The 12,409-nt window shown below is 39.3% G+C and overlaps 1 protein-coding gene across 3 annotated transcripts in view; it reads right to left on the bottom strand.

Moving 5' to 3' along the window:
- Positions 1-12,409, bottom strand: part of vapb (VAMP (vesicle-associated membrane protein)-associated protein B and C) — a 62,542-nt gene that overhangs the window by 35,707 nt on the left and 14,426 nt on the right. For 2 of the 3 annotated variants that reach the window (XM_073061516.1, XM_073061518.1), the window contains exon 2: positions 3,307-3,459. In XM_073061516.1, coding sequence (XP_072917617.1) covers positions 3,307-3,459 — 153 coding nt within the window. Of the gene's footprint in view, positions 1-3,306; positions 3,460-5,460; positions 5,543-12,409 lie in introns of all 3 variants that reach the window. The other variant, XM_073061517.1, reaches the window with a different exon arrangement.

Here is a 12,409-nt window from a genome sequence, read left to right as displayed (position 1 = left end):
TCCATTTTTTATTTTAGAAATTACCTAGTTTGACCATGGAGATAAAGTAGAGTAGAAGGAGCAGGAGGGAAGAAAGTGGATACGTTTTAGAAGTAGGAATATATTTTTCTCACAACTCCTCACAACTATTTTCACATTTTACTCTCATTTTCTAGAGTTAAAATACCTTGAAGTAGGATGTTGTGAGCTAATCTACAAAACATTGTGCATCATGTCACATTAAAAGAAATATTACTAAAAATTTAATTTACTAAAAATTAAAAACCAAAATTGAGAGGCTGAAAAAGTATTCATCCCCTTTGTAATTACAATGGGAATCTTCCTCAGGTACAATATACATATTGCCTCACCACCTCACCAATTTGTTAATATATATGTAGTAAATTGGAGGACTACCTTTTTTTTAATGAATTTATAGGAATAATACCCTGTCTCTCTGTAAAGTCCAACAGTATGGTGGATTTTCAACAGACCAAACGAAAATGAATACAAAAGAGCATTCAATACAAGTCAGGGAAATGATAATCTATGCAAGGGTACAAGACCATCTAAAAGGCACTGAACAGAGCTCAGTGCAGTCTATCACGAAAAAGTGGAGAAAATATGAAAACACAGCCACATTGTCTAGGTCAGGCTGTCCCCCTAAAGTGAGTCACCAGAGAAGAATGACACTTGTAAGAGAGGCAACTGGAGATGAAGTTCACGGCTCCACAATCGCCAAGGCCTTGCACATAATGGTCATTTATGGAAGAGTAGCCAGGAAGAAGCCCAATTTTAAAGTATATTCTTACCCATCAAAAGACTTTGCATAGCATCACTTAGAAGATACTATAAAGACGTGGAAGAAGGTCTTGTGGTTGGATGAGATTAAAATGCAACTTTAAATCTAATACTACACATCAGCCAGATAACACCATCCCTACTGTAAAGTATGGTGGATGTAGCATCATGCTATGGGGATGGTTTTCAGCAGCAGGGACGGGAAAACTGGTGAGGATTGATGGAAGATGAATGCTGCTAACTACAGAGAGATCCTGGATAAAAACCTGCTAACCTCTACCAGAAAGCTTAAAGTGGGGAGGAACTTCATCTGTCCATAAGACAACAACCTAAAGCACACTGCTAGAACAACCAAGGAGTGGCTTCAAATGAAGAAAACTGATGTCCTTGAGTGGTTCAGAGACCTGACCTTAACCCAATCAAACTTTTCTGGCAAGACCTCAAGATTGTTGTCCACCCCCACTCCCCAATCAGCTTGAGCAATTTTGCAAGGAGGAGTGGGTAAAACTTGCTCCATCATGTTGTGCAATGCAAATGAGTTATCAAAAAAGACTACTGGCTGTAATAGGTGTGAGACATGTTTCAATTAAGTACTAAGGTAAGGGGATAAATACTTATGAATTGCTAACATTTCAGTTATTGGATTTTTAGTTTTCATGTTTTATAAATTTCACTTATTTAGGGCTATACTGTGGAAAAAAAGGAGCACATGAATCACAAATAAAAATTCTTAGTTACATTGATCAAAATCCTTGATTGTAATACTCATTTATGTGACCAAAGGATTGGGGGCTGAATAGTTTTACAAGGTTTTATTTAGCTTTATTTTTACTACATATTCTTAGAACATGAAGGCAGCAGAGTTCTCAACACTGAAGTGATTTGTAGAACATTTACTTCTAGTTCAAGTAAGGAGTTTCCTTACACAAAATGCAATATTAGAGAGCAGGTTCCAAATTTATTGCTCTGTGGAGATCACTAACTATAAGATGCATATATTATTCACAAACATTCACCCAACAGATAGTTCATGAAAACCCTACACCAAAACAAAAATCAACACCACTAGAGAAAATGAAAGTCCTTGGGGTTCCATCAGCAACAATCTTAATATTGTTACACAGCAAATTAAATTGGGCCATCAGAGAAACATGCCCTTCCCATTGTTATGTGAAATACACAGGAGTGAAAATGAACCATGCTGGTGCTGGTTCCTTCTATCATTTAACCTCAAAAATTGACAGGCAAGATAGTCCCCATGTGTGCAGTTTTCAGTCAACAGAGTGCCTTTTGCTTTGAGTTCTCAGAGGGAGTTCAAGAGGAAATTCAGACATTAAGTATAGATAATCTAAGCCATAATCTTTAGATTTTTCTTTGTTTTCACATCAGCTTGAATAAACTAATTTTGTTTACAGAGGACATTTTCTGGAGAATAAGTTATATGGGGTGCCTTCACCAAAATAACTATTTAATGAGCAATTAAAATTTAAATCAAAAAAGAATTTGGTGTGGGTTAGTTGTCTGTGGGCTTGATCATGTACAGTTGGTTGACTCTCTTACCAAAAAACTAATTAATTGGATTTTTATGACAAATACCTCATAGATATTCAATTCAGACAACTGAAAGGTACATTTTCTGAAGAGCTGGTTATAAGCTAACACACCTACCACATTACCCTTATACTGGGCTTTTGCTTTGTTCATTTAAAATACAAGTGAAATAAACTGTTTGGTGAAATCATATAATACAATTAAATACCATGTAGCACAAGCTAATGAAATCCATTTTTGTTTGCCTTTTTGTGGGTGCTTGCCTGGAAAATCTTGAAATCATAAGGAATACCCTGGAAATCAGAGGAATTCATCGGAAAACTTCAGTCTGAAGAGAATTCCCCAGAGGACGCAGGTCCTTGAAGGGAAATTTCAGCAATAGCTTGGGAACAAGATCCGAAATAAAACTGTCTCCTCTGTTTTCACAACTGCAAGCCTTTTAAAATATTTCAGTCAAAATTAACTAAATCAGATCATATACTGATAGGAAACCCTCCCACCCCCCCAAAAAAATCTAAAATACATTGACTTTAAATAAGGTTAAAAAATAAGACACATCTACAATTACATACCAGCATGAAGTTCACAACATTCATGAGATGAGCTGTCAATTTCATTACTGTTTTAAAAACCAGAATTACCCCCTTCAAAGTTTAACGTTCAAAGTAAATTATCTAAGTATGTATATGTCACCATATACTTTCCTGAGATTCACTTTCTTACAGACATTCACAGTAGAAGAAATCTAATTGAATCAATGAGAAACTCCACACAAAGATTAACACAAAGTCTGACCTTTCCTCAGCCATAACCCATGCCACCTCCAAAACTCATGTCCAAACACTCAAGATTCCAACATTGATTTTTTTAGCCATTAATATTCAAGTTAAGCTATGCAAGAACAAAATTAAGACAATATTTAGGCAATGGACATCCACAAACAAATTTACAATATAAAACTGCAACATGCCATACCTGATACATTAATTGAAGTTCCTGCATCAATAACTCCACTGTTAGGCCTCACACAATATCTACGTGGAGCTGTAGTCTTCACTTTAAAACATACATTTTTATCTGATGGGTTACTCAGTTTCAAGTTCGTAGTAACAACATCAGTGAAAGGTCCTGTAACCAAAACAAGATGGTTAAAACTTAAATGGTTTAATAGTGTTAGCATTCAGCTATTAACCATTCAATCAGTTTTCCCTTGACACGTGATCATAATGTGTACCTCTAACTTGGCAGTCCCTTTAAAATAAATTCAAAATGTTATAAATATGACCGGAACATTTTTTGGTTTTAAACTGCAGGGAGAATGTGTGCAAAATTGTGATCACAATTAAACGAATGAAGGTTTATGAAGGAAATGTAGAACATAAAATTTGAAATTGACTAATATGCTAGGGATTCATATATTGTAGCCGATTATCATTGCTTAAATTGCTAATGATACCAATTTTATGCTTTATGCAGGTGAAAGCTGTTTTATCTCTTCAGTAATTAAAAATAATTGAAGATCCTCAATTTTGCGAAACACCAATAGCCACCAATAGGGTAGAGAATGAGACAGAAGGGATGTAAGAGGATGTGGCATCATATTGTCAAAGAACGCACTACTCCAATATTAATGAAGGATACCCTAGAAGGCTCCTCATGGGATGATATAGGTGAAGATTAGAAATAAAAAGGCTAATATCACTTTGCTGGGAGTACTCTGCACACAACCCACAGGGAGGAATAGACATGTAAACAGAAATCAAAGATGTGATAAAAATAGGGTTACATTGCTAGGGGAATGTTAATTTCCCAAGTATTCACTGGGATTGCCTTAAAATAAAAGACTCATAACTGTATAACTGAAACATGACATAGTTGCTCCTGCATGCAAATTCCCCCCAAGTCCAATAAGACTTTTGCCTTGGTTGTTCACTTTTCCTGCATTCTTGCCTCCAGTAAATGGTGTACAAGAACACTGATGTCTCTTTGCACATGTAAACATCCAATTTAACACAATTTCAATAAAATACCAACTTTTTCAACAAAAAGATTCATTTATCCATATTATTTGTTTTATTCCCCTCCCACCCCAAGTTGCTTTAACTTATGAAGCCTCTTGGTATTCTCACAATTCCTAATTTCATCATTTAGTATCATTGGCAAAATTACATTTTACTAGTTCGTTCCATGGATGGCAGCTTTACTGTATGAAGAGAGATTTGAGTAGATTAGGGCTGTATTCTCTGAAGTTTAGAAGAATGAGAGAAAACCTATCAAAACTTACCAAATGCAACAGGTTAGATTCAGGAAGATGATTTAATTTGACTGATGAATCCAGGGCCAGAAGGTTTAGTTTGAGAATAAGGCCTGGCTGTTTAGAACTGAGATGAAGAAAAATTACTTTATTCAAAAGCATGATGAAACTCTGAAATTGTCCACCCTGGAATTCATTCAAAACAGGGATCAACTAAGTTTATGGGTATTAAAGAAAGCAAGGAATATGGTGACACTGCTAGAAAATAGCACTAAAATGGAGGATCAGCAATGACTTTGATGAAATCAAAGCAGGTTCAAAGGTCCTTTGTTTGCAATAAGGAAAATACTCCATAGCTCTTGTTACCATCATCTTTGCCACCATCACCAACCCAACTCTGTCTCTCCATCAGAAGAGTGAACAGTTTCCTACAGGAAAAATACATCAATCTGATAGCTAAAGCATTAAGCACATTCCATCACACAATCATTAAATCAGTACAGAAAGAACTACTAGGCTGTCTGTTTCTGATTACAGATGAAATTAAGCACAATTTAGGATATTATAAAAGGCAAATCAGTCCTATTTTTCTTAGGGAGAGACTGAGACTGCAAATACTAATAAAACTTTAACTTACCAGCAGATTTTAAAATTATCATATAAAGCTGAGGCGTTATTACAGAATAAATCTGCTAACAGGTACCATCCTGACTTTGGGATGCAATGCAGGGGATAGATTTAGATTTTCCCCATCAGTATGAATTCAGCGCCAGCGAAAATGGATTAAATACTTTAAGTGCTAAAGAAACTTACCAATGCTAATTTAAATATATGAGCAAAGAAACAACCCTCTAAGATAAGCATTGAAATTTTACCTGCTGGGAGAGAAGAGTCTGACACAGATGCATGCATGTGGTTCACTCCCAGGCAAACACTTGGATCAGAGGCATGGCTCCCCTATAATCATTAAGCACATTAGGGACACTCACATATGCTTGTGAATTTTATAACTAATTACAGAGCTCATCCTGTATCAGTCAGTTTTAAATCAACCTCCCATCTCTGACTGGAACAGTTAGAGAATGTACATAGGGTAAAACAGCAAAACACTGCAGATGAAATGAAAAAAAAACAGAAGATGCCAGAAAAATAGATCAGGTAAATCTATGGAAAGAAAAGCAGTCAACATTTCATATATTTGTCCCTTTATTGGATTTGGAAGCTGCACTAGAAATTTTGAATATCCATTTCCCTCCCTAGATGCTGCCTCGCCTATTAAGTTCCTCTAGATCTTTTTGTTGCAAGTGAAAAGCAAGCCACAGAGTGAGTGGAGAGAAGATAACGAAGGGAGTATTTGTGATAAGTGGAGACCTAGGTTGCTCACATACACAAAATGCTGGAATGCTGATACAAGGAAAGAAATTGTTGTAAATACAGTCAGTCCATCCGTGCATATACACGAGCTTATGCATAAAAACATGAGCACAGTAACTTCCCTATGCGCTGTTCTATTTTTGTATAAATAGGTCTGTAACAATACAATCAAAATTGGCAGCATAATTGCACATCCAGGAAGGCAAAATGCACTTCAACTATCCAACTTCTACTACAAGCTGTAGGTCAGACTAAAAATTACTGGAAACACTCTGCAACAGCAGCTGATCAGCAGACAGTAAGTTTCAGGCAGGACACCCTTCATCAGAGGAAAGTGATAATGACAAATGCCACCACACAAAGGCCAATAAATTGCGGGGTCAAGAAGGTTATAAAGTCACGAGGATGCACTGTATGCATACAAGAGATGCCACATAATTAGTAATTTCCTCTCTGACATCCTAGTGCACATAGAACTATATTTAGAAGCCAAATGGTTGTCATCACAATGCAGTGAATGCAGTACAAAGGCAAGCAGATACTTCATTATTAGGTGGTTTCACAGATGTTAGCTTTTTTCTAAAATAATGAAGCCCACACCAACTTGAATTTCTTACTTATTACCTTACTCCAAATTTCCATCTCATTTTATTTTAAAGACGTTGTGTCTTAATGTATATGACATTAGCGCGAGTACATTTACACAGACACTTCCAGGAATGGTGACAAGATTTTAAAAGCAACTGTAAGGAAAGACTTAAATGTCATCCCTCCTTGGTGTATGCTAAAATAAAATGGAAGTCTGTAAGACAAAATGTGTTAGCTTGGAGTGGGATTGTTTTGTGAAAGTGCAAGAACCAGTCCACAACAATGTTTGAGAAAGCCAAGGAAGTACAAGTCTGCAGTTGTAATAGTGGAAAGTGGTGAACAGGTTCCTTTGAGCTGAAGGTGGTAAGAGATAAAGGGGATGCAGATGGGAAAGTAACAGTGTAAGAGGTTTTGAAGCTTGTGTAAGGGGTTTTAAAGGGTATATAAGAGGGGCACTTTCTTTGTGCAAGTGGGAGAGTTTTGTCTTAGGCTAGGTCAGGCCAGCACTAGTGAACAGGAAGTCAGTCATTCTTGTACCCCCATGGAATGTGCAAGAAGATGACAGAAATTTGAAAAGAACAAGTCGCATTACAAGTGACTCATACTTTGAAATAGCAAGTGAGAGAGTAACATTGTTGCAGGGTGGGAGCTATTTGAAAAGAACAAGTCTGGTCAAGTGAATTTTACTTCTTGTGCCAATGAAAAGAAGCGAGCTGTAAGCAGAACGGCCATTGCAGGAGCAGCCATAGCATGAGTCGACCGGTGAATCGTCAGGCTTTCACTCAACAGGCAGAGGATAAAGGTGTTGAGTCACTCTTTATCATTTGTTTTGACTATGGAAATAGGGCCTGAGAAGTTGAAGCCAAAGGTATAACAAGTTCAGCGAGAAGATTCTAGGAAGTGACTTAGGTGAGTGTAAAACACGAAGGTTTCAGGAAGATGGCACACAGGTAAGAGCAGGTAATGTTTTTTTTAATTACCTGTATATCCTTAGTCTCACGACGGTGAGTGAGCAGCCAGAGGTTATGTTGCACAATGACACTCATAACATAGGCAGAAAGGGGAAAGAAGTGTTGTGCAGAGATCACAGGGAGTTAGGAAAGAGGCTTAAGACCAGGACCTCCAAGGCAGTAACCTCTGGATAATCTCTGGTGCCTGGTGCTGGTCAGGGCAGGAATACATTGATAGCACACATGAATGAGTGGCTGAGGAACTGGTGCAGGGGGCAGGGTTTCAGGTTCTTGAATCATTGAAACTCTTCTGAGGCAGGTGTGACCTGTATAAGAGGGACAGGTTGCACCTAAACTGGAGAGGAAACAAAATCTTGGCCGGGAGGTTCATTAGTGCTACTCAGGAGCATTTAAACTAGTTTGGCAGGGGGATGGAACCAAAGCATCAGGTTAGAAAGTGGAGGGATGCAGCAGAAAGTAGAAAGGGCCAGTAAAAACAGGCAGGAGCACAGCAATAGATACGATAGGATGAATAGTTTGAAGTGCGTGTACAGGGAACTATGATGTTCTGGACAGGAATGAGTGCATAATGTCTCAGCCTTTTAATATTTTAGAAAAGATAGATAGGGAGAAAAAAGGGTAGGGGGAGGGGAGGGTTGTTGCACCACCAATCATGGACGATGTCAGAGCTGCACTCAGAGGCTCATCCACTGAGTCTATATGTGTAGAACTCAAAAATAGTTAAGTGTGCAATCACTCTGATGGGACTCTACTAATAGCCACTGAGACATCAAGGAACAGATATGCAGGCGGATTAAGGAAAGGTGGAAAAACAATAGGTTGTGGCCATGGAAGTAGTAAACTGGGACCTTCTAGTGTAAGTCAATTAAGTTGGGCAGAATTTATTTTAGGTACATACAGGAGGATTCCTTAAATCAGTATGTCGATAGCTCAACAAGAGAAGGGGCTGTTCTGTATCTGGTGTTGGGTAATGAGTCTGGCCAAGTGATCGACCTTTTAGAGGGAGAAAAGTTGGGAAACAATGAACACAACTGATTAAGTTTTTAGACAGCTATAGAGCACGGACATTACAGGAGACTATTAAACTGGAGCAGGACAAATGAGAATCAAAATCAGGTTTAATATCACTGATATATGTCATGAAATACATTGTTTTGCAGCAGCAGAACATTGCAATATGCAAAAAATCTATAAATTTACAATAATACTAAAAAAGCAGTGCAAAAATACAGTAAAAAAGAAAAATCAGTGATAGTGCACATGGGTTTACTGTTCATTCACAAATCTGATGGCGGTGGGGAAGAAGCTGTTCTTCAAACAGAGTGTGCCTCTTCAGGCTCCTCCTTGATGATGGCAACGAAAAGAGGACATCTCCTGGACGATGGGAGTCCTTAATGACAGGTGCTGCCTTATTGAGGCAGCACCTTTAAATTGTCGATGCTGTGGAGGCTAGTGCCCACGATGGAGCAGGGTGAGCTTCCAACTTTCTGCAGCTTTTTCTGAATCTATGCAGTGGCTCCTCCATACCAAACGCTGATGCATCCAGTTAGAATATTTTCCATGGTAGATCTGCAGAAATTTACCAGGGTCTTTGGTGACATCCAATTCTCCAGAAACTCCTAATGAAATATAGCTGCTGATGTGACTTCCTTGTACTGCATCAATATGTTGGGCCCAGGTTAGACACCCAGGAACATTAAACTGTTCACACTTTCCACTGTTGATCCATCAATGAGGACTGGTATGTGTTCCCTTGACTTCCTGAAGTTCACAATAAATTCCTTGGTTTTACCAATGTTGAGCTGTGATACCACACAACCAGCTGAAATATCATACTCCTGTACACCTCCTTGACACCATCTGAAAATCTGTTAACAATAGTTGTGTCATCAACAAGTTTACATATCGGTGATGATAAACCTGATTCTGATTCAGATAGTGTTTGAACTGTAACTAGCCACAGTCATGGATTTAGCAAGAGTAGAGCAGTGGGCTAAGCACGCATCCTTGAGGTGCGCCAGTGTTGATTGTCATTGAAGAGATGTTTTTACCTATCTGCACTGACTGTGGTCTCCCAGTGAGAAAGTTAAAGATCTAATTGCAGAAAGAGTTGCAGAGACCCAAGTTTTAGAGCATGTTGATTAGTACTGAGGATATGGTTGCATTGAATACTGAATTGTAATCAATAAAGATGTCCTTGACCACTCCTAGCAGTTGAATGGGAGAGACTTTTAATGCTCTGCCAGGTACACCATCAGTGCCTGATGCCTTGTGAGGGTTCACTCTCTTGAAAGACGTTCTGACATCGGACTCTGAGCCAGTAAGCATAATTGTTTTAAGATGTTTAAAAAATCTATTGATCCTCAAAACCAGTGAATCCCAGACTGCAGACTCAGGTCACGAATGCAGTTTCCCTTTAAGACAACAGAAGCACAGATGCAGTTACAATTGAAATTCAGAGCTTTCAACCACTCCTGACAAACATAAGTCTCTGGAAAATAAAATTAAAGACCTCCGAGCAAGATTGCTGTACCAGAGGAACGAAAGGGATTGCTGTTACTTTGCTTTACAGAAACATTTCTTGCCGGCGCCATTTCAGATGCAGTTTCACCATTCTCCGCAAAGACAGGACAGCTCAGCCTTTTCAAGGTAGAGGAAGTGGAGTATGTTTTACGATTAACTCATCATGGTGCACAGATGTAGTGGCTCTGTCTCAGTCCTGATTACCCGACCTATAACACCTGGTGGTCAAGTTCTGTCAAGCAAGTTCTCCATCATCCTGGTAGCGGTGTACACTGCAACTCAGGCCAACATCAGACAAGCTCTGGAGAAGCCGAGCACTGTAATCAGCAGTTACAAAGCTGTACACCTGGATGCCTTTCCTATCATTGCGGGGCATTTCAACCAGGCCAGCTTGAAGTAGTCTCTGAACTACCACCAACATCTCACCTATGGAACCAGAGGAGCTAACACACTTGATCACTGTTATACCACCATCAAGGATGCTTACTGTGCCATCCCACACCCACACTTTGGAAAGTCCAATCACTTGGCTGTACTTCTACTCCCAGCATATAGGCAGAGACTAAAGACTGTAGTACCAGTGATGAGGACCAAGAAAGTATGGTAAAGGAAGGCAGAGGAGCGCTTACAGAACTGTTTTTGAGTTGGTGGACTGGGCAATATTCAGGGACTCATTTTCAAATCTGAATGACACCAATTTTATTAAAACCTGTGAGGATGAGTGTGTGCTTTTGACAACTTACCAAACACACCCAATATTAAAGCAAAAGCTGTGGGAATCAGGAGATTCATAGGACTAGATCTGTAGCATTTAAGACTGGTGACCCAGACACGACCTACAGAAGGGTGAACAAGCCATTCTGGTTGAATTTCGAAACAGAATCGGATGCACGTCAGCTCTGGCAGAATTTGCAGACCATTACTTTATTTTTGAGATACAGCATGGCACAGGTCTTTCTGACCCTTCGAGCCATGCCATCCAGCAATCTCCATTTTAACCCTAGCTTAATCATGGTACAATTTACAATGACCAATTAACTAGGTACATCTTTGGACTGTGGGAGGAAACCCACAGGGAGAACACACAAACTCCTTACAGACGTCAGTGGAATTGAACTTTGATGCTCCAAACCAACACCAAGGCCTCCTAATACAAACAAGATAAAATCTGCGGATGCTGGAAATCCAAGCAACACACACAAAATTCTGGCAGCATCTGTGGAAAAGAATATAGTCAATGTTTCAGGTGAGATCCTTCAGCAGAACTGGAGAAGAAGATGAGAAGCAGATTTAAAAAGTGAGAGATGGAGAGGGAGAAACACAAGGCGATAGGTAAAACTGGGAGGGGTAAAGATGAAGAGCTAGGAAGTTGATTTACATAAGAACATAAGAAATAGGAGTAGGCCATCTGGCCCATCAAGCCTGCCCCGCCATTAAGATCATGGCTGATCTGTCCGTAATCTCAGCTCCATCTACCTGCCTTTTCCCCATAACCCTTAATTCCCCTACTATGTAAAAATCTATCTAACTGTTTCTTAAATATATTTAATGAAGAAGCCTCAACTGCTTCCATGGGCAGAGAATTCCACAGATTCACCACTCTCTGGGAAAAACAGTTTCTCCTCATCTCCATCCTAAATCTTCTCCCCTGAATCTTGAGACAATGTCCCCTAGTTCTAGTCTCACCGACCAATGGAAAAACTTTCCTACTATTTTATGTATCCCTTTCAAAAGTTTGTATGTTTCTATAAGATCCTCTCTCATTCTTCTGAATTCCAGAGAGTATAGCCCCAGGCGACTCAATCTCTCATAGGTTAGCCCCCTCATCCCTGGAATCAACCTGGTGAACTCCTCTGCACTGCCTCCAAAGCCAGTATATCCTTCAAGTAAGGAGACCAGAACTGCACACAGTACTCCAGGTGCGGCCTCACCAGTACCCTGTATAGTTGCAGCATGACCTCCCTGCTCTTGAATTCAATCCCTCTAGCAATGAAGGCCAACATTCCATTTGCCTTCTTAATAACCTGTTATACCTGCAAGCCAACTTTTTGCGATTCATGCACAAGCACTCCCAAGACCCTCTGCACAACAGAATGCTGCAATCTTTCACTATTTAAATAATAATCTGTTCTTCTATTATTCCTTCCAAAGTGGATGATCTCGCACCTACCAATGTTGTATTCCATCTCCTAGACCTTGGCCCACTCACTTAACCTATCTATATCCCTCTGCAGACTCTCCACATCCTCTGACCAATTTGTTTTTCCACTCAGTTTAGTGTCATCAACAAATTTTGCTACACTACACTCAGTCCCCTCTTCCAAATCATCAGTGTCAATGGTAAACAGCTGTAGGCTCAGCACTGACC

This window comes from Hemitrygon akajei, chromosome 11, assembly GCF_048418815.1.
Source record: "Hemitrygon akajei chromosome 11, sHemAka1.3, whole genome shotgun sequence".
NCBI classification, from domain to species: Eukaryota; Metazoa; Chordata; class Chondrichthyes; order Myliobatiformes; family Dasyatidae; genus Hemitrygon; species Hemitrygon akajei.
The sequence above is the reverse complement of the archived record's forward strand: the minus strand, read 5'-3'. Positions and strand labels throughout refer to the sequence as shown.